This window comes from Colossoma macropomum, unplaced genomic scaffold, assembly GCF_904425465.1.
Source record: "Colossoma macropomum unplaced genomic scaffold, Colossoma_macropomum, whole genome shotgun sequence".
Taxonomy (NCBI): domain Eukaryota; kingdom Metazoa; phylum Chordata; class Actinopteri; order Characiformes; family Serrasalmidae; genus Colossoma; species Colossoma macropomum.
The window spans coordinates 28998908-29026103 of NW_023494795.1; the positions used below are offsets into that span (position 1 = coordinate 28998908).

The window sequence follows — 27196 nt, forward strand, 5'->3', positions numbered from 1 at the left end:
CTGACATGTTTGATTTTTTTTTTACTCTAAACCTTCATGAGTCTTCTGGTGTGAGATGGTCAGTGATGTAACTGAAGGAGAGATTCAGGAAACGGCCAATGAGAGAGCTAGCGGAGAGAAAAACGATGAAGAGACATGCATGCACTGCGCCACATGAGCAGCAGACCTCAGGGACAGAGGAGGTGCTTGTTGAATTCAGGCAAATAATGACTCTATTTACAGTTTTAAGTCTGCATCCAGTTAATAATAAAATATTTCTCCAGTGCTGACTGTAATATCTGTGTGTCAAACTCATATTCGCCCCCAGTGTGCATTTTCACTCTTCTTCTTGTGCATGCATAACAGCACGAACAGGTCCAGACCAGTTTAGCTTTGTTTATTTCATGTGATAACAGGAAAGATCTGGGATTTTGAGTGCTTTTGGTAGCTGAACCCAAAAGCACTGTGTTGTGCCCTCTTTTTGCCTTACAGACACTAAGTCTGTAGATGAGTGTGCTCATCCTCCTGGCTAAATAACAGGAAACCATGTTTGAGACAGACACTAAGTGTCTGATGCTCTCTATTTGTAGTATTTTAATCCTAACAGCTTTAACTTGTTCTATTGAAATGGCAACAAAATGTGCACAACTATCAACTTAAATAGCACTAGAGATTCTCATTTATATGTGTGCTGCCATCATAGCCAACAAACTTGAAATTGGAGGTGTTTCAAACCTTTCAAGATCAGATCTACTTAACAGTCCCTCTTGCCAGTTTTTATATTATCATTTTGCTTAAAAAAGAGAAAGAACATTTCTTTATACTTTACTTAGAAAATCTTAACACAGTAATATAAACAAATACATAAAATACCATGTTTTAAATTAAGTAACAGCACAATTTACTAACAATTAGAAAAAAATACCCTCAATAAACTAGGCATATGCTAGCCTGAACAAATATGTTTTTAATCTGAGTATAAAAAACGTTCATAGATCTTACATTGCTAATATTCTCTGAAATGCTGTCTCAGGATTTAGGGGCTATCACTGGATCATTCTACAGAATTGGTTCAAAGTCAGAGTTTAAGTGACCCTATATTTTAATTACTTTGTTTTATTGAAACAAATGATTGAATATTCCATTTTGTCACTACTAAAACAATCATGACACTGCTGAAACCTTACCAAATGTTTCAGTAGTAACTATTTTGGTAGTTGCCATTTTGGCTTATTTTGAGTAGAACTCAAAGATGACTAGCAAACACAGCTTTGATCAGCTGTACACACATAAAGTCACAATATTTTTATTAACGCACCAATAAAAAGTTTAGTTGATTACATAAAACAAATGTTTCGGTGGTGATAATTCTTAATGTTTCTTACTCATTTTTAGGCGTTTGGGACAACAATTACACTGTTTGGGTAGTGACAACATGGGACAGCATTTTTTAAGTTAAACATTTTATTTTTAAGTTTTTTAAACAAAAAAATAAATGATAAAAGTACATTTTCAATGACAAACTTCATTTTTAAATAAATCAAAAACATCATTTAAAAGGATTAAAAGAAATGAACCGAAATGCATTATTTTAGAAGAGTAAATTAAGGGGTTAGGATTTGAGACAGACACCTCTCAACAGAAAGCACCATATAAATGATGATTTTGTGTATATTTAGATTATTAGCCCTATCTGAGTTAATGCCTCAGGTTTAAATAGATCATAACATAATCCTTGTAAATACGTAAGGTTTGAATACTTAGTTTTTAAGTAGTTTTTTTTACTGTGAGATTGCAGTTTGAACTAATTTGGCAGAATGGTCCTTATGAGAAAATGATCTTTCACCAACTGAGCTGTAAGAGCTCTGTTGAGTTTGCAGTATATCTGCCTCAAGCTTTGTGAAGTGTTCTAGATGGGCTATAATGCTTTAACAGAAAAGGGAAGAGCTAGGCAATTAAAATCTTTTAATTAAGCTTTTAATGACTATAAGCTTCACTTAGAAAATCAACGAAACATCTAATTTGACCAGAGGTACCCAAACTTTTGCACAGGACTGTATCAGATATTACTGAACATTTGTTTCAGCTCTTTCTTTTACTAATTTATTGACCTGGTTGCCGCTCAGAGCCTGTTACTGATGGGTGTCTCTCTTTTCTACTCCACTTTTGCTCAATGACACCAGTAGCTGGGGACTTAATAAGGCAGTCCGTCAGCGATGGTGGCTCTTAACTGTGATTAAAAAGGTAAAAAGGTTCATTTGGCGAGCTGAAAGAGAAATGCCAGTGCGGGACTTGCCTAGCTGCCTAGCTGTGAGCTATGGAGTGGCCTTGCTCGCTCTAATGTACTGCGTCTAATTCAGATGAAGAGCTGGTTGGAGGTGGCCCAGGGAGCTCAGCTCCACACTGAAATTGGTTTCTGCTGCAAGGCTGGCAGGCAAGCACAGGTTTATTTCAATTAGGCACAAGAATGGCTTTTCAGAACCACTACACTAGAGTGATTTGTAATGTTTTAACAATAATGTCATTGTATGTGCTAGTGAATGGAAATGCTCTGATGTTACTAAGGATCATCTGGACGGGCACGATCGTTGTCAGGGCATTTCATTAAACTGCGGTGAATGGTCAAATTACAGTGGAGCTGACAATGACCTGTGATATTACATTACAAATGAGATGCTTGTTTAGGGGAGGAAGGTCTGACAGTATATATGAGAATACTGGTGTGACATTGATCATGATTTTGCTATGGAGATAATATTAATTTTACCAAATCATGGGTGCTGTAGTAAACGTAAACACAGCGAACTCTTATAAACCCAGCAAAAAGTGCAACACACCATTTAAACATTTACGGAAGTATTTACAGTGCTAGCAAAAGATAGCTATTACTTTGCAATGGAGATGGTGGAGAACTACATCCTTTAGTTGTGCTCTTTTGGACAAGGTGCTTAGAACGCTATGTTATGCTAAGTGCAGAGAAGTTTGCATACTTAATAACATTAGGAACATATCAATTATCACATTATTTTATGGTAAGTGCAGAGTAATTAGCATACCTAATAACAATAAGAACATAATAATTGTAATGCTATGTTATGCTAAGTGCAGAGTAGTTAACATACTTAATAACAATAAAAACGTAATGATTGTAACATTATGCTAAGTGCAGGGTAGTTAGCATACCTAATAACAATAAGAGTGTAATAATAATAATGTTATGTTAAGTGCAGAGTAGTTAGCATACATAATAGCAATAAGAACGTAGTAATTATAATGCTATGTCATGCTAAGTGCAGGATAGTTAGCATACCTAACAATAATAAAAACTTTATCATTATATTACATTATGCCAAGTGCAGAGTAGTTAGTATACTTAATAATAAAAACTTCATCATAATAACAGTACATTATACTAAGTGCAGAACACAGCATACTGAATTATTAATTGTTAGTAGTGTAGCACTAGTGTAGGATGATATACAGTCATTTTCCAGACATTAAAAAATATTATGATATGAATTTCAGTTCATATTGCCCATCCATGTGCTTGTATGAGAGCTTTAATATAAAATGTTTTTACTGCATGAAGTTACCAGAGATATTGTAACTCAGGGGACTTTTCAGGCCTTGTTAATAAATCAGTTTTCCTTGGATTCCTTTAGCTGGTATGCAGTTTTTACTGTAATTACATATTGACTAGCTTAGCAGTACAAATCATCCATAACTGGCTTTCCAAATAAAGCCATGTTTTATTGAATACGGGACTCATATTGCCTTATGTCCCTTCTCTAGCCTTTACAAGATTAACATGTTTTACGAAGTGCTTGTGTAAAAATGTCGAACCCCTATTGCGTACAGAGAGCACTTGTAGTCATAGCAGGTCAAGCGAAGTAAAAACGAAGCACTGCTTGCCCTGAACGACTGTTTGTACTTGGGAGTTTGTGAAGTGTGTGGATGTGTCAGGAAACGGCAGCAGTTGGTGTGTAAAGCAGCCCAGCGGCGGAGTCTATAAAAGCTAGGAGCGCGCGGCCCACCTGGAGAGCAGCCCAGCATGACTGACGAGAAAGTCAAGGACATGTGAATTAGTCCAAGACTCTCAGGGAGAGCAGCTATACTGAGACGTACACTGGAGTGATACCTTGTCAACACATGCAAATTGATGAGGCCAAGTGTCCCTCTCCAGGAAAACTGGAAGAAGTAAGTTAGGCCATAAAATGTTAAAGATTTATTTAACGTGTTTCTCTACCAGTTATGAAATGCAGGCAAGTAAAACAAAATGCTGTACAGAATTTCACGCCTGATCTAAAAGTTAGTCAGCCCAATACTCAAGCTGGTGGGCTGGCTGTCTTTGGTCTCTTTTCCCCTGTATGTCTGGTTCCATTGACGTACATTAAAAGTAAAGTAGGTTTTTTTTCTTTTCCTGTAAAGTTTAACTTTGGAGATATGAGGTTTTCTTCCAACAACAACGATTTACAAACTGTTCTCAGTGTGGTTTTCTTGACACAGTTAACTAACCAGCAATTCACGATATTGTGCCACCACGTCTTGCCAAAACCGAAAAACAATCAAAGAAGTTATATTCACTTACATGATCGTCAAAAAAGAAGGCAGTGCATGATTTTCAATCCACCATTCAAGAAATATTAAACCATTAATCTTTAAAAAAATTGATAAAGATTAAAATGCACTGCTAACTAGAAGCGAGGCGTTGGTTAGCCTAAGCTTAGCTAGCATGCTACCAGCTCTGCTCACCACAGAACAGGTTTGATTTCTCTTCAGTGAAGATACACTGACGCATGTTTAGGCAATAATGACTCAAATCTGAGGAAGCAAAGTCAAGCGGCTGGAGTTGGAGGCACAGAAAGCCAAAATTAAACTTGTTCCATTGTGTTTGTAGCCTCCTAGCTTTGCTAATGCTAGCCAACTCCTCTAGCCTTTTTAGCTTTTCTAGTGGCCAATCCAAACACCACAGCATGGGTTCGTTTCTGTCTGTTCCACTGTTACAAGCGTAGACTATACAAACTCATGTCCGCATGTCTGAGAGAGCAAAGTCGAGTGACGTTGTCGGAGTGACAGACAGATGAAATCAAATCTGCTTTATAGTGTTTTGCTCTGTAGCCTGTTGGGCTAGGCTAATGTAAGTGTAGCATTAATTGGCAGGCTAAAGGTTTCACTCACCACAGTACAGGCTTGGTTCTAGCTATCTGAAGCTCAAACAACACTCGTTTAGAGGATACAGCACAAAGTCGAGTAGTTGGTGTTGGAGTGACGGCCAGAATCGGACGTATACTGTAGCATCTAGCCTGTTAGCTGTTGCTGAGCCAGTCCAGAGATGTTATAAAAGAGGAAAGTGGTCATCCTTTAAAATATGAATGAAAAAGCTTGTAACACTGAACATGACGTCTGTTTATGAGGAAAGTCCCGCCCTTCAGTAAATTTCAAAGAGATAGAAGCCTGCTTTTGTATGAGTGGAAATAATAATATCGGGGGCATTACTGAGATGGCCGTCAAGTGGACAGACATTCCTTTAATGACTTTGGCCGCTCTTGTGTGTAGTTTTCTGAAGTACATTCTAGTTCTGATTTAGCCACACAGCAGATGGAAAAAGAAACCATAACCGCTCTCACAAGTATGTGGAACAGCACAGTACAGGCTGGGGAACCATTTGGCTCTACTGTGGAAAAGAGGCCTTTGTGTCAAAGGAGTATTCTAGGCTGTCTGTCTGCTAAGTGTTCTGTGTAATATTAGCGTATATGGCTGAAGCAGGTTGGTCTGATTTTGAATCAGTGTTCATTGTACATTATAGGCCATCATCTTTATAGTTATCAACCTCTTGAGATAGTAAAGCTCAAATTCACAGCCTCCAAACTGTATAAACTGACTGATGCCCTTTATATAGATTGCTACCATTATAATCATTAACAACAATAGCAGTTAATCCAGTTTTGATTTTCTGTACTGTGATATATTCCTATGATAACAATACTAATTACTTCATACATACTGAGAATTTATTTATTTTAGTTATTAACAGTTATTAACAGTTACAAGTTTGGGTGCCTCTGGTCAGATTACATGTTTTGTTAAAGTGAAAATAAGTACATATTCTCTACAGACGACACAGTTCTGCACATTTTAATACACAATTATGCTTCATTTAGTATTGGAAAAGATAAATCATAAAATGTGGCTTGTGAAAATGTTATGACACATTTTATATTTTATGTTTTATGTGTTTTCACTATGTAAAAATCAGCAGATACATATAAACTATGCACTAAAATTAGCAGAAAAATGCCTAATTAAAGCTACACTATGTAAGTTTTGGGTATCTGGAGACCTCTCTGGTGGAAGTGTGTAATTGCACACAACATGCAGCAGAATGTTTTGTAATGTCATTTGTGCTTCGCACCTCTTCCTGAGCGGATGAAGCTCATGATTGTGATGATTCAACAAGAACTTGGAGAAGGTTGTGTGAGGTTATGAGTGAATTATCTACTATTATCATCGTATCTTGATCAGTATAATGCTGATTTTGCATTTGAGACCTGAACATCAAGACAGACCTTGTATGTGACATTAAAGTCCTATTTACACCAAGTCGGACAAAAGTTTTGAAAACACACACACGTATTTTACCGCCATCTTTTACATCGAGTCCGAAACTGACGGACTGCGGCGCTGGCTAAATTTTTTAGTCTGAGCCTGCTAGATTTTCTGAGTAGTTAAAAAAATCAGGCCGACCAATGAGAGCTTCGTTGTTATGGTTGTAGCCCAAACACGTGCATCGGATGGTGGCAGAACTCATCTTGCTTCTACCAGAACACAAAAGCTTATATAACAAGCAGCATGCTAACTATAAAAATGCAAAGGTTAAAAAACATTATGGCGGGCCATACCTGAAAAGATGGAGAACGACGGTGAGTACCTTACAGCAAATGTATATAGCCTTTTATTAGTTTATGCAGGTGCATTCTAGTCTGTTCATGCCCACGAAGAACTCAAAATATTTGCTCCCCTGACTAATGAACGCTGCTTTTAAAAAGCTTCAAACAGAATGAGGTGAACTCAGTGTGTGCGTTGCTTAGTGCAGTCCTTAAAAAAAAATGAAGAATTAATCATCACTGTTTCTCAAGGAATCCATTTCTTTTTCCTTTTTTGTCTTCTGTACACCAGATTTGGTGTGAAGGTCTCACTATGTTAAAAATCACTTCCTTTTTTGCCTGAATAAATTGTACTTGGTGTGCATAGGCCTTAATACAAAAAGACGTGTGACAGAAAATTCTGACCTGAGACCTCTGACCACCTATTTCAGGCTGTACAAGGCAAGTCAATCTTTTTTGTCATGACACAGTAAAGCTGCTTGTTTCAATTTTCTTTGGAGAGTGTTAAAAATTAACAAAACATGTCATTTGACCAGGCGTGTTCAAACTTTGCATACGACTGTACACAGCAAAACAGTCACTCAAACGACGGGATTAGATGAGAGCTTGCAATGAGAACAATCAGTTTCTGATGATGTAGCATCACTGTGAAGTGAGATTGAGGGGTAAATATATCTTTGCTAATGCATTTTTAAACAAGTTACACTCCCCACGTGGCAGATTTAGTGTTTTTTCCTACAAGGGACACAGAAACTAAACTAAACTAAATCAGCACGCCTACACTCCCAACCCACCATCCGCAATCTGATTAGATGACTTTTTAGGCTATAAAACAGAAAGTGAGAAACAGATCCGAGCACAACAGGATTGTTGGTGTTACAATAGGCCAGAGTATATGGGGAAAACTGCATATGTAGATCTCCCACATGTCAGACTCACACAGTCATATACCTCCCAAGGAGTTTTATATGTGGATCACTCGGTTGAATTGTTTCAAAGTTAGAGTTGAAAACACATTGTGAACTTTATACTGACTTGGACTTTGGACTAAAGTCTTTTACTGTGGCACTGCAGTTTGAACTAACTCGTCAAAATGGTCCATATATGGGACAATTGTATAGTTTTTTTGAGACATATTTCAGCCATATAGGCTAGCACTACTTATTACACTGAACACTGTGCAGCCAGTCTAGTATTCTACTCAAGCAGCACAAAGATAGCATTATAATAATAGCAAAAACATTCACAGTCAGCTTCACCCAAGAGCCACCAATTTCAGCCCCACCCCTGAGGTCAACAGAGGGCTGTGATTGGACAGCGCTTACATTTCAGTGTGGCACGAGTCCTGCACACTCTTGATAGAAAAGACTATGGGGTCATATGAAGAAATGCTATGATATGCTTTGTAAGACAGTGCTTGGTTATGTCATGTTTAAGTACCACACAATGAAATACAATGTAGCTGCACATATGGCTTTTTAAAGGTATATTACATTCACATCTGACACAACTTAGAGCGACATATATAAGAACAATGTGATGAAGACTGCTGTTCTGCTTGCATCAATAAAGAAAAGTAATGTCATTTTTGCATTTCGTGTTTTTTTCACTGTTACGATTGCTTGAGGGTCTGGCATGAAATCCGCTCCATAAAAATAATACTAAATAAATAAAAACAACATAAAAATGCAGACTCTGCATCCTGCAGACAGTAAAGATTTAGCTGCTGGCTATCATTTAGAAATTGTTTTGTTGCCCATAAATGCTAAGACAAAGGTCATAAAATCTCAACAAACTGAAAACTTCTGCTGGACAAAATGGTCTGAAATAGGTTTCAGCACTGACATGGGATACAGCTGGTCATTTCTTTTCTGGAAGCAGGGTGAATTAGTCCAAGCAGGGTGGTCACACACTAACTGTGAGTGGTTTGAGTTATTTGTCTTGCCTTATTTAGTGCACAACAAAACCAAAGTGAGCAAAACAAGAGTGGGCAAATCATAAAACATGGGAAATGTCCTATATTGCTATCCACTATCGTGTATGTCCACGTGTTTGTAGACACCTGCTTATCCAATTCTTCTGAAACTAATGGAATTTACTGGGAGTTTGTCCCCCTTTGCTGCAGTAACATCCTCTACTCTCCTGGGAAGGCTTTACACTAGATGTTGGAACATTGCTGTAAGGATTTGATTGCATTCAGGCACAAGAGCGTTAGTGAGGTCAGGTACTGACGTTGGATGATAAGTTCTGGATCACTCCAACTCATCCTAAAGGCATAGGATGGAGCTCCATCACTCCAGAGAACACATTTGCACTGCTTCACAGTTCAATGCCAGAAGCTGTATACCCCTCTAGCTGAAGCTTAGGATTGTGCATGGTGGCCTCCAGAGTATCCCATTCTATTGGTCAGTGATTTTCTGTGGAGATTATACAAGCTGTTAGTGCGCAGCTAACCAGTCGTGTCAGCAATGGGCGACCTTAAGTAGCAGAATTCACTAATTAGGAGAGACACCTGGGTACTTTTGGACATGTAGTGTAATTCACACTAGAACTTTTTTCTAGACACAGGACTGCTTGCTCTGTGAGTTTGGGATGTTTGGTCAAGTGTGAAAGCTGTTTTTCAGTCCCAGAATCAATCTCTGGTCCTCCTGAAATCGGTGGTCTGGGGTTCACTTCCAGCAAACTCTGGTGTGGTCCGCTGCGCGTGAGCAAGCTGTCCACGTGTGATGTTGCGTGATTGGTTCATTTTGCAGCGTGACTGCTTTAACTTATTGCATTACGTCCCTTTTTAAGCTTCATGATGGCAGGAAAATTACTGCTGTGGACAGAAAGTGCTGTTCTTCGCCTCCTGAGTGGTTGCATCCAAGGAAAATAATAAAAAGCAGCAAATGGATGAAGGTAGGGCCTATCATTTTACAAACCTGCACACAGGAAAGTGATGTTGAGGTCCACTATTCTGAGACCAGCAGCTTCTTTGTTTGATTTCTTCTTTTTTTATCCATTTCCTTTTCTCAGTGAGGCTTCTTGACAGCTACACATCCTTTCAGACACATAGCACTGAGTTGTCTTCTCACAGTGGAAGGATGGACAGAAACACCTGTGGATTTTTTCAGATCTGAAGTAGCTTGATTTTTCTGCTCTCTCAAAGATGAAAGCTTTGAGTACTGTTTATATCAAGGGTGTCAAACTCAACCACTAAAGGGCCATATTAAAAAATTGCAGCAATCTTTGGACCAGCTGTATTTTTATTTCATTTTTACTTAACATTTTACCATCATCTGAATGGGACATTGTTTATTCAAAATATGCCAAACCTTAACAGCAAAATAGACAATAAATACTTATTCAAAAATAGTTCTAAATAATAAAAAAAAATGTTTAAGTAGTTTATTTAATAATAATAGAAAATTAAAATAATTTCACAAGCCAAACAGGATTGTGCCATGGGCCTGTCTTGGCCGGCAGGCCTTGTGTTTTGCACGTGGGGTTTATATGATGGGGCAGCTTTGGTGGTCTACCAGGTCTTGCATGGTTGTTAGGTAACCTATTTTCTCTGGGTGGAGTTTGCTCTTTTGGAAACTTCTTTGCCTTTGACTTTCCCCTTTCTTATGCAAGTGGATTATCTTAAAGCTGATCTCCTCAGAAATATCTCCTGGAAATAAATTTAAATAAATAAATTAAAAAACAGCTCCTGAAAAGCCAATAAAACAACTGTTCACAAAACAAAATCACATTATTTATGGATTATTTATGGCAGAAATAGATGCTTTTTGTGCCATAGGATTAACGAGTCATTCGATTTTTTTTGCCCTGTGGTATAGCAGAAATTAATGTCACAACCTCTCGACCACTTTAGGATAAATATTTCTATACACACTTTCATTCATGTCTCAATAGTTAGCCCCGCTAAATGTCAGCAAGTGTGAGGGGGCATTTGGAGCTGCGGCCGAATGTTAATTATACAGCGGTAGGAGATTGGAAGTGGTGTTTGTGCTGATGGCTGAACTAAGCTAAAGGTTCACCGGCTCTGACTCACACCGCCATCACCTTTGCTTTGTCATTAGCATAAAATCCATACTGCTGTGCCCTATGATGGCAATGTCTCTGACATGAAATCAGTAACAGGCCCTACACTCACACATAGGCAGCTATTATGTGTCATGGGAGACATACGGCCTTATCTGTATATGCTGCTCCGGTGGATATTTAGCTGGGCCTCTTAATGCACCGGCTCCTTTTTAAAGTAAGCCGAACTGCTTGGTGTTTTGAAGATAAATATATTAAAGATTTAAGCCAGTAATCTAGACTACAGACAGTAAAGAATGGGCTGGCTTAAATGTGTGATGCAACTTTAAGATACTTGCATCAAGATCAATCATTGCTCACAGACTTAACCTCAATTATTTAGCATCTCCTTAGAAACCATGCATGCATTATTCACACGCATGGAATCTAATTTTAGATTTCCGTCTGGGGAGGGCATGGAGGGGGGAGCGGTATACAGAGCAGTTTTTGTGTGCGTGTGAGCCCCCTTCATCACACACCCAGCACAAGCTGTATTTACAGTCCGTAAATTGGGTTTACATTCATACGACACAATAGGAAGGCGATAGCATCGGGTAATCCGAGGAGCTTTCGTCTCATGCCATAATTCTCCCTCGCTGTACACACAAACACATTCACATGCACGGTCTTACTCAGTTTGCGTATGGCAGGCTTGTAGGCCCGAGTCATCAAAATGAAAGCTAGCAAAATCCAGTGATTTCTTTGTAATGGTGTGCATTTGAGATATTTGCAATGATATGATTATACTGTTTAACATCTGTAAATATTTACTGCTGCAGTACACTGGCTAGCAATATGAGCTAGGGAGGGAGAAGAAGTCTAGCTGTTCACTCATGACGCCAGCAGAGAGTTATTAATAGCTATTGAGCTATTTTCATTGAAGAAAAGACGAAGAAAGCCATAGATCTCTACTGAACTACTAAAACTACTGAAACTATGCTTCATTACAGGGGTGTCGAACTCATTTTAGGTAATGGCCTACATTACTTTCAGTCTAATGTCAAGGGGGCCAGACCGAAAATCAGTGCAGTAGGCCAATGACACAGAACTGGAGAATGTCCAGTGCACTCTTAAAACCCATAATACAGCAAAATGTCCATAATGTGTTATAAACAATGGAATGTTACTGCAGTTGCTGAATGATGAGCAAGATTGAGTAACATTGGTGTTCGAAATCACTTACTTGAATCACAAATATTGTTCTTTATTATGGTGTTTCACATAGTGCTCCTGCTCCTGCTGAAAAAAACAGAAACAAAGTTCTGGGCTCTGGGTTGGACAGTCCATTGTTCTGAGGAGCCTGATTTTCTCCTATATCACAGAGATGAAAGCATATTCTGGCTGTTCTACATTATATCTGATGTAAGAAATCCATACCCATTCCTGGACAAGTTGCTGTTTTTTTTAAATCTCTTCTTGTTTTAAGACGTTTTCCATGAATTATTGTAATTATCAGTAATTAACAACAATTATGAATATTATATGATAAAACGAAGAAATATATGGTCTTAATCAAAAGTTTGGACTGACTATGTTGTTCAGTTTTCTTAAATACATTTTGATCTCAAGGCTTCTGCTTTTGCTTTTGGTTCTATCACAAACACAAATATGCATTATATTGATATATTGATGCCTATGTATGAATTAATGTTCAAAACACAAAAGCAATTTTACACAATACTTTCTGAGACATGCAGTTTTCATTTAGGACTTTAGTGAAACTTGCAGATGGAAAATGTTGGAACCACAAGCATTATGTCATCCTCATTACTATGGGTTTCTCATTAAAACATAATTAGTGGAGCCAATGAGATGAAGAAGGGCGGGGCTCTAAATAGCGCTATTTCGTAGAAGGCCAATAGATCTGGCTTTGGTAGAAGACTAATAAGAAGACTAATATTTGTGGCTTGAGCAAAACTCTTTCATAGTTTTGATGTCTTGATTAATATTTTAAAATGTTGAAAATAATAAAAAAAATAAAAATAAAAACCTGTTCTGTGAGTAGCCGTATCCAAACTTTTGCCTAAGCATACCACACAACACAAATAAGAGCCTTTGCCTACATCTGTATCGTAATTGAACTGAAAGCTGCTCTGAATAAGGGCGTCAACCAAATGCGTACATGTAAATGCATTGTGTGTTGTGACTGTGTTGTCTAGAACTGCTGTCTCATGCCCTGTGCTAACTGGAAGTGTCTGAGTGAGCGGGCAGTGTGGCCACTCTGAGCTCAGCTGGAGCCAGTATAATCCTGCGTCCTTCACATCGAGATGTGTTTCTATGCAAACGACGCTCTGTGTGAAGACGGATTGCGTGCATATGAGCTCACAGCTGCTAATGGTGCTGCTGCCTGAGAGCCAGAGAGAGGAGGCGGCACATTATTTTGTGTAAATGAGGGCGAGACCTTGAGGTATTCCAGGAATCTTAAATGCGTGCTTCCTCCGATTTACTGCCACCCTGTGTTTATCTAACAGCCGAGCTGGAAATGGACTCCCAAATTGTTTGCCATATGTGTAGTTAATTGAGGCGCTCGAATGATAAGAATTGGAGATACAGCCGTGTAGCTCAGACGTGTGCCGGAGTGTCCCCAGACGAGAGGGAATATGTAAATGTCCCAGCCACAGCAGTGATCTCAGAAAGGCACCTTCGGATTAGGAGCATCACCACAGTGCGTGTGCTTAATGCAGAGCTGTGCTGTGTTTTTTGGATTGTTCTAAATCCGTGGTGGCAGGAAGGACGGACGTTCGCCTCCTTAGCCAGCGTTAACAGTGCTAACACACACACCTAAGGCTTACACACACTCTTATACTGTATCTGTCAATTCAATTCAGGCACCACAAATTACTCCACTTCTATGAAATCACTGGTGTAGCACACAAGGCCACAGCTCCAAGATTAAGAGGCCTAGCAGGAAAACTCACTGCACTTTTCTTGAGCTTTTATTTGTTCCTGTCTGGAGTGAGCTGCAGACTTGTTTAGATGGATTTGCGGTGTTCACAGTGCCTCCTTTTTCATAAGCAGCCTCATTCACATTTTCTTACATGCTATCAAAAGCCACTACGTGTCTGCTGCAGCCCAGGACTGCACGATATGGACAATATTGTGGCGTCAACAATGAAGAAGAACAAGAAGATGGCGATATTTATGTTGAAGTAAATGCTTTTATTGAACAAAGCAGAAAAGGCCATTGAAAAACAGCTGGAATAGTGGGGAAGGTCACTTCTAGCCATACAGTTTGTCTCTATGGTAGACTCACAAACCCACAGTCAACACAGAAACACATTTTAAACCAACAACAACAACATAAACAACAACAGCAGCAACAGCAGATGTCCTTTTATTGGGGGGGGGGCACAGCTTTGCATACCATGCCCCTAAAGCCCCTTCTAAAACACGGAGCAAATGGCAGACGCTACAATATAAATATATTGCCATTGTGTTGTTACCTAACCCCTTTGCATTATGCGTTGCAGTTAGGGATGCACAATCGCAGTTGGCCAAGATCAGAATTGGCAATCCTCCAATTTGTTGGCAGATCTGTGTAGCAATTTTACGACGCAAATAATGTGAGGTAGGGAAGCCAGAGTGGAGGAGGACAATGGAATTTTATACAAGTTGAAAGATAACAATTCAGTAGAAATGAAAGAGTCTTTGGCGCAGGCCCCGTCCTCGGTCCAGGTCTTGGAGCGTCAAGATCCTCGGTGATCCCACCAGATGGAGTTGGCAGGGAGGGGCGGAGCCTTCCCCAGACCAACCAGACAGGGGCCCAACTGATGGTGGTGGGAAAGAAAGAGGGGAATGTCAAAATGTAGGCACCTGAAAACAGCAGAATAGGTACAGAAGTCAGGTCATTTTAAAGACAGATGCAGGCCTGTGATTGGTTAGAAGTAATGAATGAATGACGTAGCATTAGAATCTTCCTGGCAGAACTTTTGCTAAAGCTTCCATTCACGTTGTATTTGAACGCTGCTACTACATCTGTACCAAAATATCATAGCATACTCACTGTGGTAACCAGCCAGTCGCCTCTTACTTTTGATGTAGCACTTTGATTCATATTGTTTAAATAGGGACCTGATTTCAAATTGACCAATTTAAAATGCCAGTTGGGCCCATTAAAAGCAAATAATGTTGTTTATGTTGCCACTTTAGCTAATAAAAAGTACTGGAAATGTTCTGGTGTTAATCAAGTGTTCATTTAGCCCACACAGTGTGAGCTTTGAGTTAAAATATAAGGCTAATAAAAATTGGTCATCGGCTAATTTGGCTATAAAGAATTCAGAAATGGAACTGGTCATAAAAGTTGATGATCAGTGCATCCCTGTTTGCAATATTGTAGTGTTGCTGAGCCTAATTCTGAACTCTCATGATCACTGATGCTAATTTAACGTGCACTGATGAGAGTCAACCAAAGCCAGTGGTGTGGCACACACTGCATAAACTATAGGTCATCTACAGTCGGCCTGGTTTGTCAGGGTTCTGTGTAGAGTGTTGCTAGTTTGTGTACCCTTGAGCACCTGCAGCTGGCTGTTCTTTTCTTCTGGTACATTTGTTCATCTGTTTTGTTACCAACTGTTTGCTGTTAAAAATGTTGTCTGTTTGTCCATGCCAGTACAGGCATCATTGTTTTGTACTTCCAGTTAGTGGACGTCTAGCAGCCCAAGCTTCTCTAGCCATTTGGCTAACCACTTAGCATTCTGTGCTGAAAGTCTGTTTTCCAATAAAAAGAGCAACGTTCCACAGTTCTTCTTACCATGCCTCATCTCAACCACTGACACAATACATTAAAAGCACTCTTATGTGTACATACAAGTGCAGGCATAACAACCAGTAATTAACGGTGCATCTAAAGTCACAATACTTTTGCATTTTGTGTTACGTTGCGAAATGAGTGTGACCAATCCTGGTCTGGACGATCGTCAACAAAAAAATCTATGAAACTAGCTAACCCGCTAAACATAAACAGTAACAGAACACAAAAGTGTGCTAATCTGTTGCAAAAAGAATGAAGATAACTGGTATGGTTGGTAGCAATAGGGTGATAATTCACCTACCATAAAGAAAAAAGTGTATATAATTATTTTAGAGAGTTTTATATTCATCACCACATAGTGCTGTTCTCATCTGTAGCAAAAAAAAATGTGTAGATACTGCAGGTGTTGTAGTCAAGACCGCTAGAGCCTAGTATGGACCAAGACTGAGACCGAGACACCTCAAGTCATTGAGTAACTGAGTCATATAAATATATATATATAAATATTATATTTATATATTTATATATATATATATATATATATATATATATATATATATACTATACTTTGTAAAATAATAGATAGCCCAAAACACTATTAATTATTATTATATTACAGTCTCACTAGTGAGGTTATTTTCTGTTCCTTTCTTCTCTGAAACATATTCAGAATCACCACCTAAGGTCATCTGAACTAAACTATGTCTATTTTTTCTTCTTTCAGGGGATGTTTGAATTTTGTTTGAACCAGTGAACATCAACAAACAAATAATACTTAATGGTTAAACCATTATCGAAATTAATTAGATCCTCAACCAACAGATTTTATTTTTATCCTGTGGGCTGCGGCTGCCCAGTGGGCCGTGGTGGTACTGCAGTTTTTTTAACCCAAAAATTTGTTACAATACATGTTTAACCAAGAATAAGTTAAAACAGAACAAATATTGTTGATTATTTGCTAAAATAAAACATTATTTTTGATTGGTCATTGATTGTTCTGACAAAATGCTATTTAGTTATGTTTATATATTTAGTGCAAGCATAAATGAAGGAAATCCAGCATTTTGAGAACTGAAAACAAATTCACCTCTGTGCTGTTTACGTAGGGGTCGGTTCAAATGAAGCTTTGATACCCAACAGTTTACACCACCATTTGGAGACTAACCATAGTAAATTTAGATCTAAACCTATCGAATTGACCCAGAACTTTGCACCTTTCCTTTCTTCAGTCTGATGTCCAGCACTCAGTAGCTGTCAAATCGATGGAAGCTTTTGTGGTCGTTTGGGTGGCCCACAAGTTCCAAAAGTTTGGGAACCCCTAATGCTGAGAAAGGACTGTTTTATTCTCTTTATGCTGCTTTTGTTGATATCCAATAATAATTCAGCTTCCAGTTACCTCAGACGAACGCATTAAACTTGGTTGCTCTAAAGTGCACCTTACCCCAAGACCAAGACAAGACCGAGTCCAAATATGGTAGAGACTGAGACGAGACGGAGACTGCTACTTTATGGTCTCAAGACCGGTCTCAAGGCCAAGACTAGACTGGAATACTACAACACCAGATACCGCTGTGACTGGTGGCAGTGCGGTGACTTGTGTGCAGCTGCAGTTAGCAATGAAGCTAACATTGCAGTTAGCAAGCTGGCTAACTCATCTAGAACAAACCAGGAAATCACAAAAAAAGATAATAATACAGTCTCCTGACTTTGTATTCGGCAGTCTGTCTTCTATATGTTTATTTATAGCCACTGCACTGTGCTTAGACATGGGTTAAATTAGCATTTCCTTCGCTAGTGCAATGAAGAGCCAAAGCACTAGCTTCATCTCATTTTACTGGTCAGTGCTTTTTTATGGAGGTTATACAAGCTTAGACCTTAAAGACCTAGCTGAATTCACTAATTAGTGTCTGGGTACGTCTGGACATGCGGAGAATTTGCTAATGTCTTAAATGAGTAAAGGTTTAGTCTTATTATATAGCGGCTGTGTTTCTGTGTTAGTGGGCTGCAGTCTCCTTGTGAGCAGCACTTTTGGAGACAGAATGGAGCTGCACCTCCTTGTCCTGGTTACTCTGAACACCCATTTCCTCCAGCGCTGCCTCAGTTTGATGTAAAGCTCTGGCTGCACCGCCACCTGTTTCCTCCACAAAAAAACAGCTCCCCTCCCTCCGCCTTTGATCTCTTTATTCTGTCCCGTTTTCATCGCCTTCTCCATGATCCCCAAACACCTCACCATATAGAAACGCTAATACTTTTTATCTCTGATGAAAGCCTAAGAACAGTTTCCTTTGATGGTTTATGTGATTTTCATAAAACAGTTTCTTACTGCTTTAGTGCAAATGTTTGTCAATAGCTTTCTTTAGAAGCCACTGAACAGGTGCACTTCTAACAGACAATTTTTGTGTGTTTATTTGTTTGTTTTCTAGCTTGCTGGGTTCATCTACGCATGTTATGTGGTGAAACTAATTTCAGAAGAGGAAGACAGCTGTAAGTATGCATTTAGAGCTAAATATTTTACAGCCATTTTCATGCTACTGTTCAAAAGTGTGGAATCTCTGTTTTCATTAATTTGAAATTTGTTGATGCTGTGGAAGAGTCATGGACCACCCTTCATTTATTTATTTTCAAGACAAAATGGCCATTCAGGATAGATTATTCATTTTTCAGCACCAGCACAAAACCATACAGAGATATTTTTCTACACCTACAAAGTTCAGTCTTAGAGTCTTAGAAGTTGGTTGCATTTTCTGTTTCTTCAAGTAATTGCAAACACAATCAGTGATGTTGAGGTCTGGAATTTTTTTTTCTCAGTAAAAGCTCCACAGCGTCCCAACTTTCTTGAAATGGGGTTGTACATTGTGTAAGTTATTATTGAATAAAATAGTAGCAGTTACTAATATAAGTGAGATTCCACAACTTTTGAACTGTTGGGTATTTTTATATGTGGTTTGTTATATATTATTATTTATGAATTCACATCTCAAGAATTCCGGTTCTGTGATATCATTTCTCATATCTATACTTAAACAGACTGATTAGAGACATGTATTCTTACAGAATCACTATATTGCTATAACAGATATAGCATTAGGTGGTCCTAAACTGACTATGCCCCTACAAGTATGATTTAGGGATGCATTGATATGGAATTCCTGTTAATGATAACTATATAGTTATTGAAACTAGGCAGTGATGTACATGTGTTCTGTTCAGTGAAATGGAGTAAAGTCAGCATGTGCTGACTTTGGTGCCACAAATGTTGACATTTTTGCCTGCGTGTTGTTAGCCTTCATGCGTTCACCCAGGTAGGGGAAGTGGCTGTGATTGTGTGCGCTTAAAAACAGGCTAAAATTGCAGTGTATGCCTCACTTGAATATGTCAAGTCAGAATGTTTAAAGTGACCAACTACTGTCATTCAATGCCAGCTTGGGTCATTTGTTCATTAGCGTGCAACAATACACTTATGTCACATGGTATAAGGTGGTATTGGTGCATAATTTATGAGGATGTGAATGTACATGAGCACCATCTTAGACAGATACCTGATACCAGTGGTGGACAATAACGAAGTAAATGTAAGTCGTTACTGTACTTAAGTAGTTTTTTTCCTGTATCTTTACTGAAGTATTTCCATTTTGGGTCACTTTTTACTTGCACTCCACTACATTTCAAAGTCAAATATCTTACTTTTTACTCCACTACATTATGCAAAATCTGTTGTTCCTTTCGGCTTTTGTGCGCATAAAAATGTAACGTCAAAACGAAAGAAGCGAAAAGCCAGCACACCAATCAGGTTGCAGCACGCGCTTAGTTTTTGATCTTGTTTTGACCTGTTGATCATAGCTACCCACTGCAAGCACCTTTACACTATACTTAGGTCACTTTAGCAGGTAAAACAGGACGGGGTTAATGCAAACACTGACAATCACACATCAAAGAATTAGTGAACAGATACAACATATTGCTCTTGACTTTGTGGGTAAATAGACCACAATATAAATTTGTTTTGGCTAGTTTATGTTTATGAACAGAGACCTACAGATGCAGTATAGTAAAGTAGAACAAATTTGTAAACCTGTGTTTAAAGCAAGTTTTTATTAAACTTAAACTTGTAACGAAGTTACACGTTATTCGCAAAAAGTTATTTTATAGCCACTTGGTTCTAGCTAATGGAAATTGTTTGCCTTCAGTGTTTTGTGCTTATGATAATTTTGATAGACATCAGTGTCAGACTAATTGATGACATTCTATTAAAAGATTGGTTTACCAAGAGTGACACTAGAGTATTTTCACCTAAAATGAGTTGATAAAGCAAGAGTCTTGATATAAAAATTATAATAGACCATTAGAGCCATAATTAATATTTAGTACTTTCACTTTCCATACTTAAGTACATCTGAGGGAAAATACCTTTGTACTTTTACTAAAGCAGAGGTCTAAAGGGAGAACTTCTGCTTTTACTGGAGTAATATTTTACCCTGGGAATCTCTGCTTTAACTCAAGTTCATGTTTTGTGTACTTCGTCCACCACTGCCTGATATCAATATCAGTATTAATGCCTCCCATCATCAGTGTATGCAAGACCTAAAAATAGGATGCTAATACAGAATTGTAATCATCCAATCTATAATAGCTATTCATTTTTCCCGTTTTATCGGCAAACAATATATCAACGGCCGATATATCTCACACCCCTATAAATGAGCCTTCGTATTTTGAGCAGAGAAGTATATATTTACTCCAATAATGAACCATCGGCATAGACATTTCTCTTAGTGCCACATCTTTAGCCTAGTTTCAATGGGCCAGCAAACATTTGGATTTAGATGTTGCAGGATTTAAAAGATTGCTTTTATCGATCTCAAACCCCCAGCTTGTGGCCGTGTGCTTTAAAGCAAGCGTGGGAAATGGCCCCATTTGTTATATTCAGACACCATGGCCAGCGCCGCCGCAATCACCATCGCTTTAAGAGACATGAATTATTCTCTTTAGTTCCTGTTCCATTTCGACAAGATTAGAAAGCAAAATAATTAGGACAGAGGTTTGTTTTGTGTTGCTCTGGTTTATAATTAATGTTTATTGCTTTGAGACATTGAGACAAGTTTTTTTTTATTGCTGTTGTTACTGGAATTTTGTGTTGGAGTTTGCTGGCTAGCAACACAAGCATGTCAGATCAATAGCACTTTTCACGCGTTTCACAGTTCCGATTCTTTCTGTTCTAGTGTTTCACTCATCACCAGGCAACAGAGAGAGAGAGAGAGAGAGAGAGAGAGAGCGAGAGAGAGAGAAAATATATGTGTCTATGTGGGTCTTTCAGTCTGTCATTGTGCAGGTAATTCACACGTGTTGTTGACCGCTCCAGTTGGCTGACCACACTAGCCTTTTTGTGTACTCTCGGTGCATTTTCACTGCATTACCCTGTTTCATAATCAGAATCATTAAGCTTCACTCTGCGTGTAATTAGGCGCAGCCTTATTTAGAATGCCAGTCTCTCACTACACTGAGTGACTTCACTCTGCATTAGGATCAAGAGCGCAGCCCCTGCAGTCAACAATATCCATTGTGCCATGAGAGAAAGAGTCAGAGTACACAAGGATTGTGAATGCATCGTGGTGCATGTGCATCAAGGCTAGAGATTTTCCATTCCACACTGTATACACAGGAGCTGAACCGCCAATAGCCCATCTGTGGGCTTTATTTCATAGACAAACCTGTTTCAGGCCTAAACGTTATTTAACATCCTTCTTTTACTTACTATTATTTTATTATTATTATTATTATTAGTAGTAGTAGTAGTAGTAGTAGTAGCTGTGATAGTAGTAGTAGCACTAGTAGTAGTAGTACTAGTAGTAGAAGTAGTAATAGCAGCATTATTTATTTATTATTTGTTTTTCTGTTATTGTTGCTGATTTTACTTTTATTACTATTTCCTTTAATTATTTTTTGTTTATTGTATTGTTATATATTTTTATTGTCTCTTATTGTCTGTAAAGCCCTTTGAGTTGCATTATTACTATTACAAAGTGCCATATTATTATTATTATTATTATTATTATTATTATTATAATAATTAATAATATGTTTTTATTATTATTTTTTTTTTACAACAAGTAGTTGTACTTTTAATGGGTACACTGATTTCTAGAGATGGTGCGATACTAGAGGTGGGAATTATTACCCCATGATACGATACCACACAGTACAATTCTACTGCGATATTTAAAGATTTGTGATATGCTAATTATTGCGATCTTACATAATATGCAGATTATTTCTCCAAAAGAAAACTATGTTTACAATTGGGTCATCTGATTTCAGTCTTTGTACTGAAGCAAAACAGAAATTTGAAGTAGACAAATCAGCATTCAAAAAATAAAACATATGTTTATAATCTTGTACATTTGGTTAATCTGTTAGTCTAACAACAGGCTTAATGCACGTTCAAATATTAACAATTCAATAGATATTAATAATTAGTAGTATATGTAGCGGAACTATTAAAAAATGCTGATATTGTACCTTATCAACTGATATATAGAGCGACCAATATACACTACATGGTCAAAAGTATGTGCACATCTGACCATCACACCTATATGAGCTGGTTGGATGTCTCATTCCAAAAACCCACGTTTACAGCCATAACAGCCTCCACTCCTCTGGGAAGACTTTTCACAAGATTTTGGAGTGCGTCTGTGAGTATTTGTACTCATAGAATGAGATTTGATATGTACTTTTTTCCTACGATATAGGTATTGACCTGATATTGATATTAGAAAGTATTTTTGGATATCAGCATTAATTTAAAATAAGTAGAGGCAAGAGAAATCTGATACTAGATATCAGACTTTTCCCAAATCTGCTGATGTCAAATAATGCTGAACTGATCCCAAAATATTTCCACAGATACAGTTCACAAATCTGCTTCTACAGATCCCTATTGAAATGCATGAAACAGTCCTACAAAAGAAGTGCAGCATGTTTGTTGCTGTCCAAAAAAAAGAGATGTATTTCCATTTTTTCAGTTTTATTTTTCTGCATCATTTGAGCACAGCAGTGGCCCTAACATTGTTTCAAAAGGTGTGTGATGAATGGACAAATAGAAATGCTTCAAAATTATATGAAAAAAATCTCATTACATTGAAATTAAAAGTAAAGAAAATTTTGCCTTCTCCAATAAAGTTGCCATTTTCGGGAAACTTGTTTTCTTTTGGTACAGCAACAATATATTCTACAAAATTCAGTTACTCTGAGATGTAAATAGTGTCATTCTTGTACAAACCCTCTGTAATTCAATCAGTACGCATTATGCTGACTGCTGAATAATAGCGTGACTGTCTTCATCGGTGATGAGGAGAAATTGTGGTAAATTTGTGTAATTGAAAATCTCTCTTCTCAATCAGTGTGTTTGTGCAGTGAGAGTGCAAAGTGCTGGTGGTGCGATGCACATGGCTGTGAACCGATTATATCTGTCAAGGGGATATCAGCAGGTTTCATTTCCTACATGAGGCATAGCGGGGGGCTTTTGGTAATTTGGCCCTTTGCACTGAAATAATATTGTCAGAGAGGCTTGGTATTCTCCAGTGAATGCGAATGATATTGATGGTTTGATCCCCGAGGCATGCAGAAACACTAATCTCGCAGCCATATTGGCCATTACGGCTCTAATTAATATAGTACATGAAGCACCTCTACAGAGGTAATGAACAGCTCAAACCAATCAACACGCTCACTGCGTAATTACTGCTACTATCAAGGGTAATGTCCCGGGGTCCGTTTAAAGAAAGGACGGTGTTTAAAGCGATTCTGCCTCTGAGACCTGAAAAAAAAGGTAAGAGAAACAGAACGGTGGGTGGTGTGTGGGTGTCAAAAACACAGGAAGTGGCTATCAGTTTGTTTGAGGTGCAGGGAACACTCTTTGCATTCATAACAAGAGAATTAGGTTACACGCCTCCTTGGGGAATACGCAATCAAGTTTTGTGGTAGCATGGAGGTAGAATCCCACAACGATTAGCATTAACGCTGTGTGCAGTTTACAAATGCCTCTGTCAGAGAGTGGTTTTGTGCGAACTGAGGCCAAAGCAGTCAGACTTATAGCCTCTGTTTCTAGCGTCTGTTTTTAACATGCCTTCACAAACTTCACCCCATGACTACAAGCGGCCACTTGCAGAACAAAGAGAGAAGGAGATTCTTCAGTTGCTCTCAGCTAGGCTAGCTTTAGCCAGCTAGCTAAGCAGCTCTTTGTAATGTAAACCATTTATTGAGACGTCTAAGCACAATATGTGTAAACTTAGTGAGGGTCTGTTTTGTCTGGTTTGAGCTTAATGTTTAGACTGAGAACTGCTTTTTTTTGCTGTTAGCTTTTAGAAGAAGGTTGCTGCACAAAGCCCATTTTGAACATAGCAAATCCAACAGTACAGTGAAATATTAAAGGCGAATTTCTGCATAATTTCTGAAGAAATACAACCGCATTTCCAAAAGATTGTTCCACTATATGATTGTGCAGTCTTTCACAGAGTGGTGAACCTTTCCTCATCCTTATTTCTGAAAATTTTAGCTTCTCTGGGATGTTTTTTTTTATACCCAGTCATGTTACTGCCCTGTTGCAAAATCTATTTTTTAGCATTACACAACTTTACCAGCCTTTTGTTGCCCCTGTCCCAACTTTTTTGGAACGTGTTATTGGCATCAAATTCAAAATAGGCACATCATTTTCAAAAAACACTAAAATTTTTCAGTTTCAACATTTGATATGTTGTCTTTGTACTATTTTGAATTAAATAGAGGGTTTAAATGATTTGAACATCATTGCATTTTTTTTTATTTACATTTTGCACAGCTTTTTTGGAAATGGGGTTATAAATGGTAAAGATGTCAACAGAGTCATTCAGAGTGGTTTGCTCCATTCTAGAGAAACCTAAGAATCAGAATTGTTCACAGTAGTGTGGAATGGAACCAGACATCTAAAGAGTTTGATGTCTTCTGAAGCTGTAATGGCAAATGATTGCATTAAAATGGTTATGAAGACATTGCCTCATGTCTGAGACATTGCTTTACGATAGGTGTGCAATAGGTTTTGGCCTAAAACAGATTTTTAAAATCCTTTCCTGGTAGAGAGGTACATCCAGGGCATTTTACCACTATTTTAGCTTTTAAACATTACATATAAAAATAGTAGCAACCTGGTATCTGTCACCACCACTGTAAAGAAATCAGAGCCAGTAAGGTTCTCTATGATTAAATATTTCACATCAAACAACTTTAAATGACTTTGTTTACATCTCAGCAACTGAATTATGCAGAAACCTTGAAAAAATTAGTGGAATTCCACTGGAGTATTTTATTGCTTCGGCTTGTGAACAGCTTTGTCCTCATTTTTTTTAGGGTTTGAAAAAAAAAATATATTAAATCGCAAGGCTTTCTGGGCAAGTGCTGCTGCTGAAGTCTACATTTATGTTAACTCGATGCTTTGCCCCTCTGAGGAGTCATCTAACACTTCACTTGAGCTACTACAGTAATAGAACAGCCCCTAAGATGGCGATGAGGATCCCCCTGAGGGAAATATCGAGGCCAAGCCAACAAAGCTATGTTAAAAACTGTATTGAAACTGAGGGTTAAAGCTTTGTTGTGTGGAGGCCAAAGCTTCCATCTCTATCTAATTTCCTCCAGCCTTGCCACAGACCCTTAACGCATTGCTGGGACCTGTCACCTTAACCGAATCGATAGATGTTGGGAGTCTATAAAAGTGGAGGAGAGGTCAGTGTATATCTTTGAATGCTAATAGTGTGGCTCTAGGCGACTCTCTGAGGCCTGCAAACTGTCCTCGAGCCCCCAGCTATCATTGCTTGCTACTTCATTACTGAAGCAGTGATCCCAGTATTTTCTATTAACTTGGCATGGCTAGCCAGGAGGCATTTAGCCATTAGAACAGTCACAGCTATTTGCTCCATCAGAGGAAGGGGAAATGTTTTAAGAGCAGATTGGAGCTTGTTTTAGGATGCATATTAGCTTTTAACTCCGCAGCAGTTGTTGTGTACCGTGTCACGTTTCATCACATCCTTGCTGATGTCATGATGTTTATTTCTGTGTACTTTACTTCAGGTTCATTAGGCGTATTACTGTCGTTGTGTTACTGCTAATAGACATGGGTGGGGAAATGCAATATATGTACATATTAGAGACCTAGGGAGTCAACGGTAAGAAGTAAGTGTCCATTTTTGTTTAAGATAAAGAAATTAAAAATAATCTTACCACCTGAGTGCTTAATATACTGTTACCTGTTGTTTCTTATGACCTGATCAGGCATGCAAACCATAAAGGACTTACAACCATATTTAAAACTTAATTAACACTATAGTCACATACACCGATCAGGCATAACATTATGATCCTTGTTTTTAAACACCTCAGTGTCACTGCTGGACTGAGAATTGTCCATTAACCAAAAATATCCAGTCAGCACGTCATGTGGGCAGCGTCCTGTGACCACCAATGAAGGACTAGAGGATGATTAGCTCATACTGTACAGCAAGAGATGAGCTATCGTCTCTGGCTTACATTTACAGGGTGGACCAGCAACGCAGGTGCGTCTAATAGAGTCAACAGTGAGTGGACACAGTGTTTAAAAACTCCAGCAGCATTGCTGTGTCTGATCCACTCGTGCCAGCACAACACACACTAACACACCACCACCACGTCAGTGTTACTGCAGTGCTGAGAATGTTCCACCACCCAAATAGTACCTGCTCTGTGAGGGTCCATGGGGGTCCTGACCACTGAAGAACAGGGCAAAAGTGGGGCTAACAACATATGCAGAGAAACAGATGGACTACAGTCTGTAACTGTAGAACTACAAAGTGCACCTATATAGTAAGTGGAGCTGATAAAATGGACAGTGAGCGTAGAAACAAGGTGGTGGTCATAATGTTATGCCTGATCGGTGAATGTCAATAACTACAAACACATTCTAGACAGTCACTCCATTAAATAATGGTGTCAGGTAGCCCAGATTATATTACGACATATGATCATGTTAGACTACTATTATAATACTATTTGAATTTACTTACTTTCACAACTTTTAAGGGCCCATATCATGGAGAATATTTTCCTCCCTTTTTGAAACAAAAAAATTGGATGTTGAATGTAAAGTTTCAAAACATACCATACACTCCCATAGAAGGATATTTAGCTGCAAAAACAGCCTGTTGTGATTTAATTTTTTTGTGATGTCACAAAAACCAAAACATTTACATATTTCCTCCTTTTCAGGCTACATCAGTTTAGCTTTGCTCACTCATGTTAAAGTTATAAGGAGTGTTTCAGCCCAGACTGCTTTTTGAATGAGGCTTTAAATGGATTTACAACTTAAATCATTCACAGGGAAGTGAGATGCGATCAAAATCTGGATGCAGACACTATAGTTGAATGTAAAAGTTTGAACACCCTGGTCAAGTTACATGTTCTGTTGAACTTTTTTGTGAAAATAAGGTGTACATCCTATACAGAGAACACACTTAAA

At 38.3% G+C, this 27196-nt stretch overlaps 1 protein-coding gene across 1 annotated transcript in view; it reads left to right on the forward strand.

Moving 5' to 3' along the window:
- nkain2 (sodium/potassium transporting ATPase interacting 2) overlaps positions 1–27196 on the forward strand; it is a 249044-nt gene that overhangs the window by 209109 nt on the left and 12739 nt on the right. Inside the window, exon 5 of the mRNA XM_036582117.1 lies at positions 18102–18162. Within this exon, the coding sequence (XP_036438010.1) occupies positions 18102–18162 (61 nt within the window). The remainder of the gene's footprint in view (positions 1–18101; positions 18163–27196) is intronic.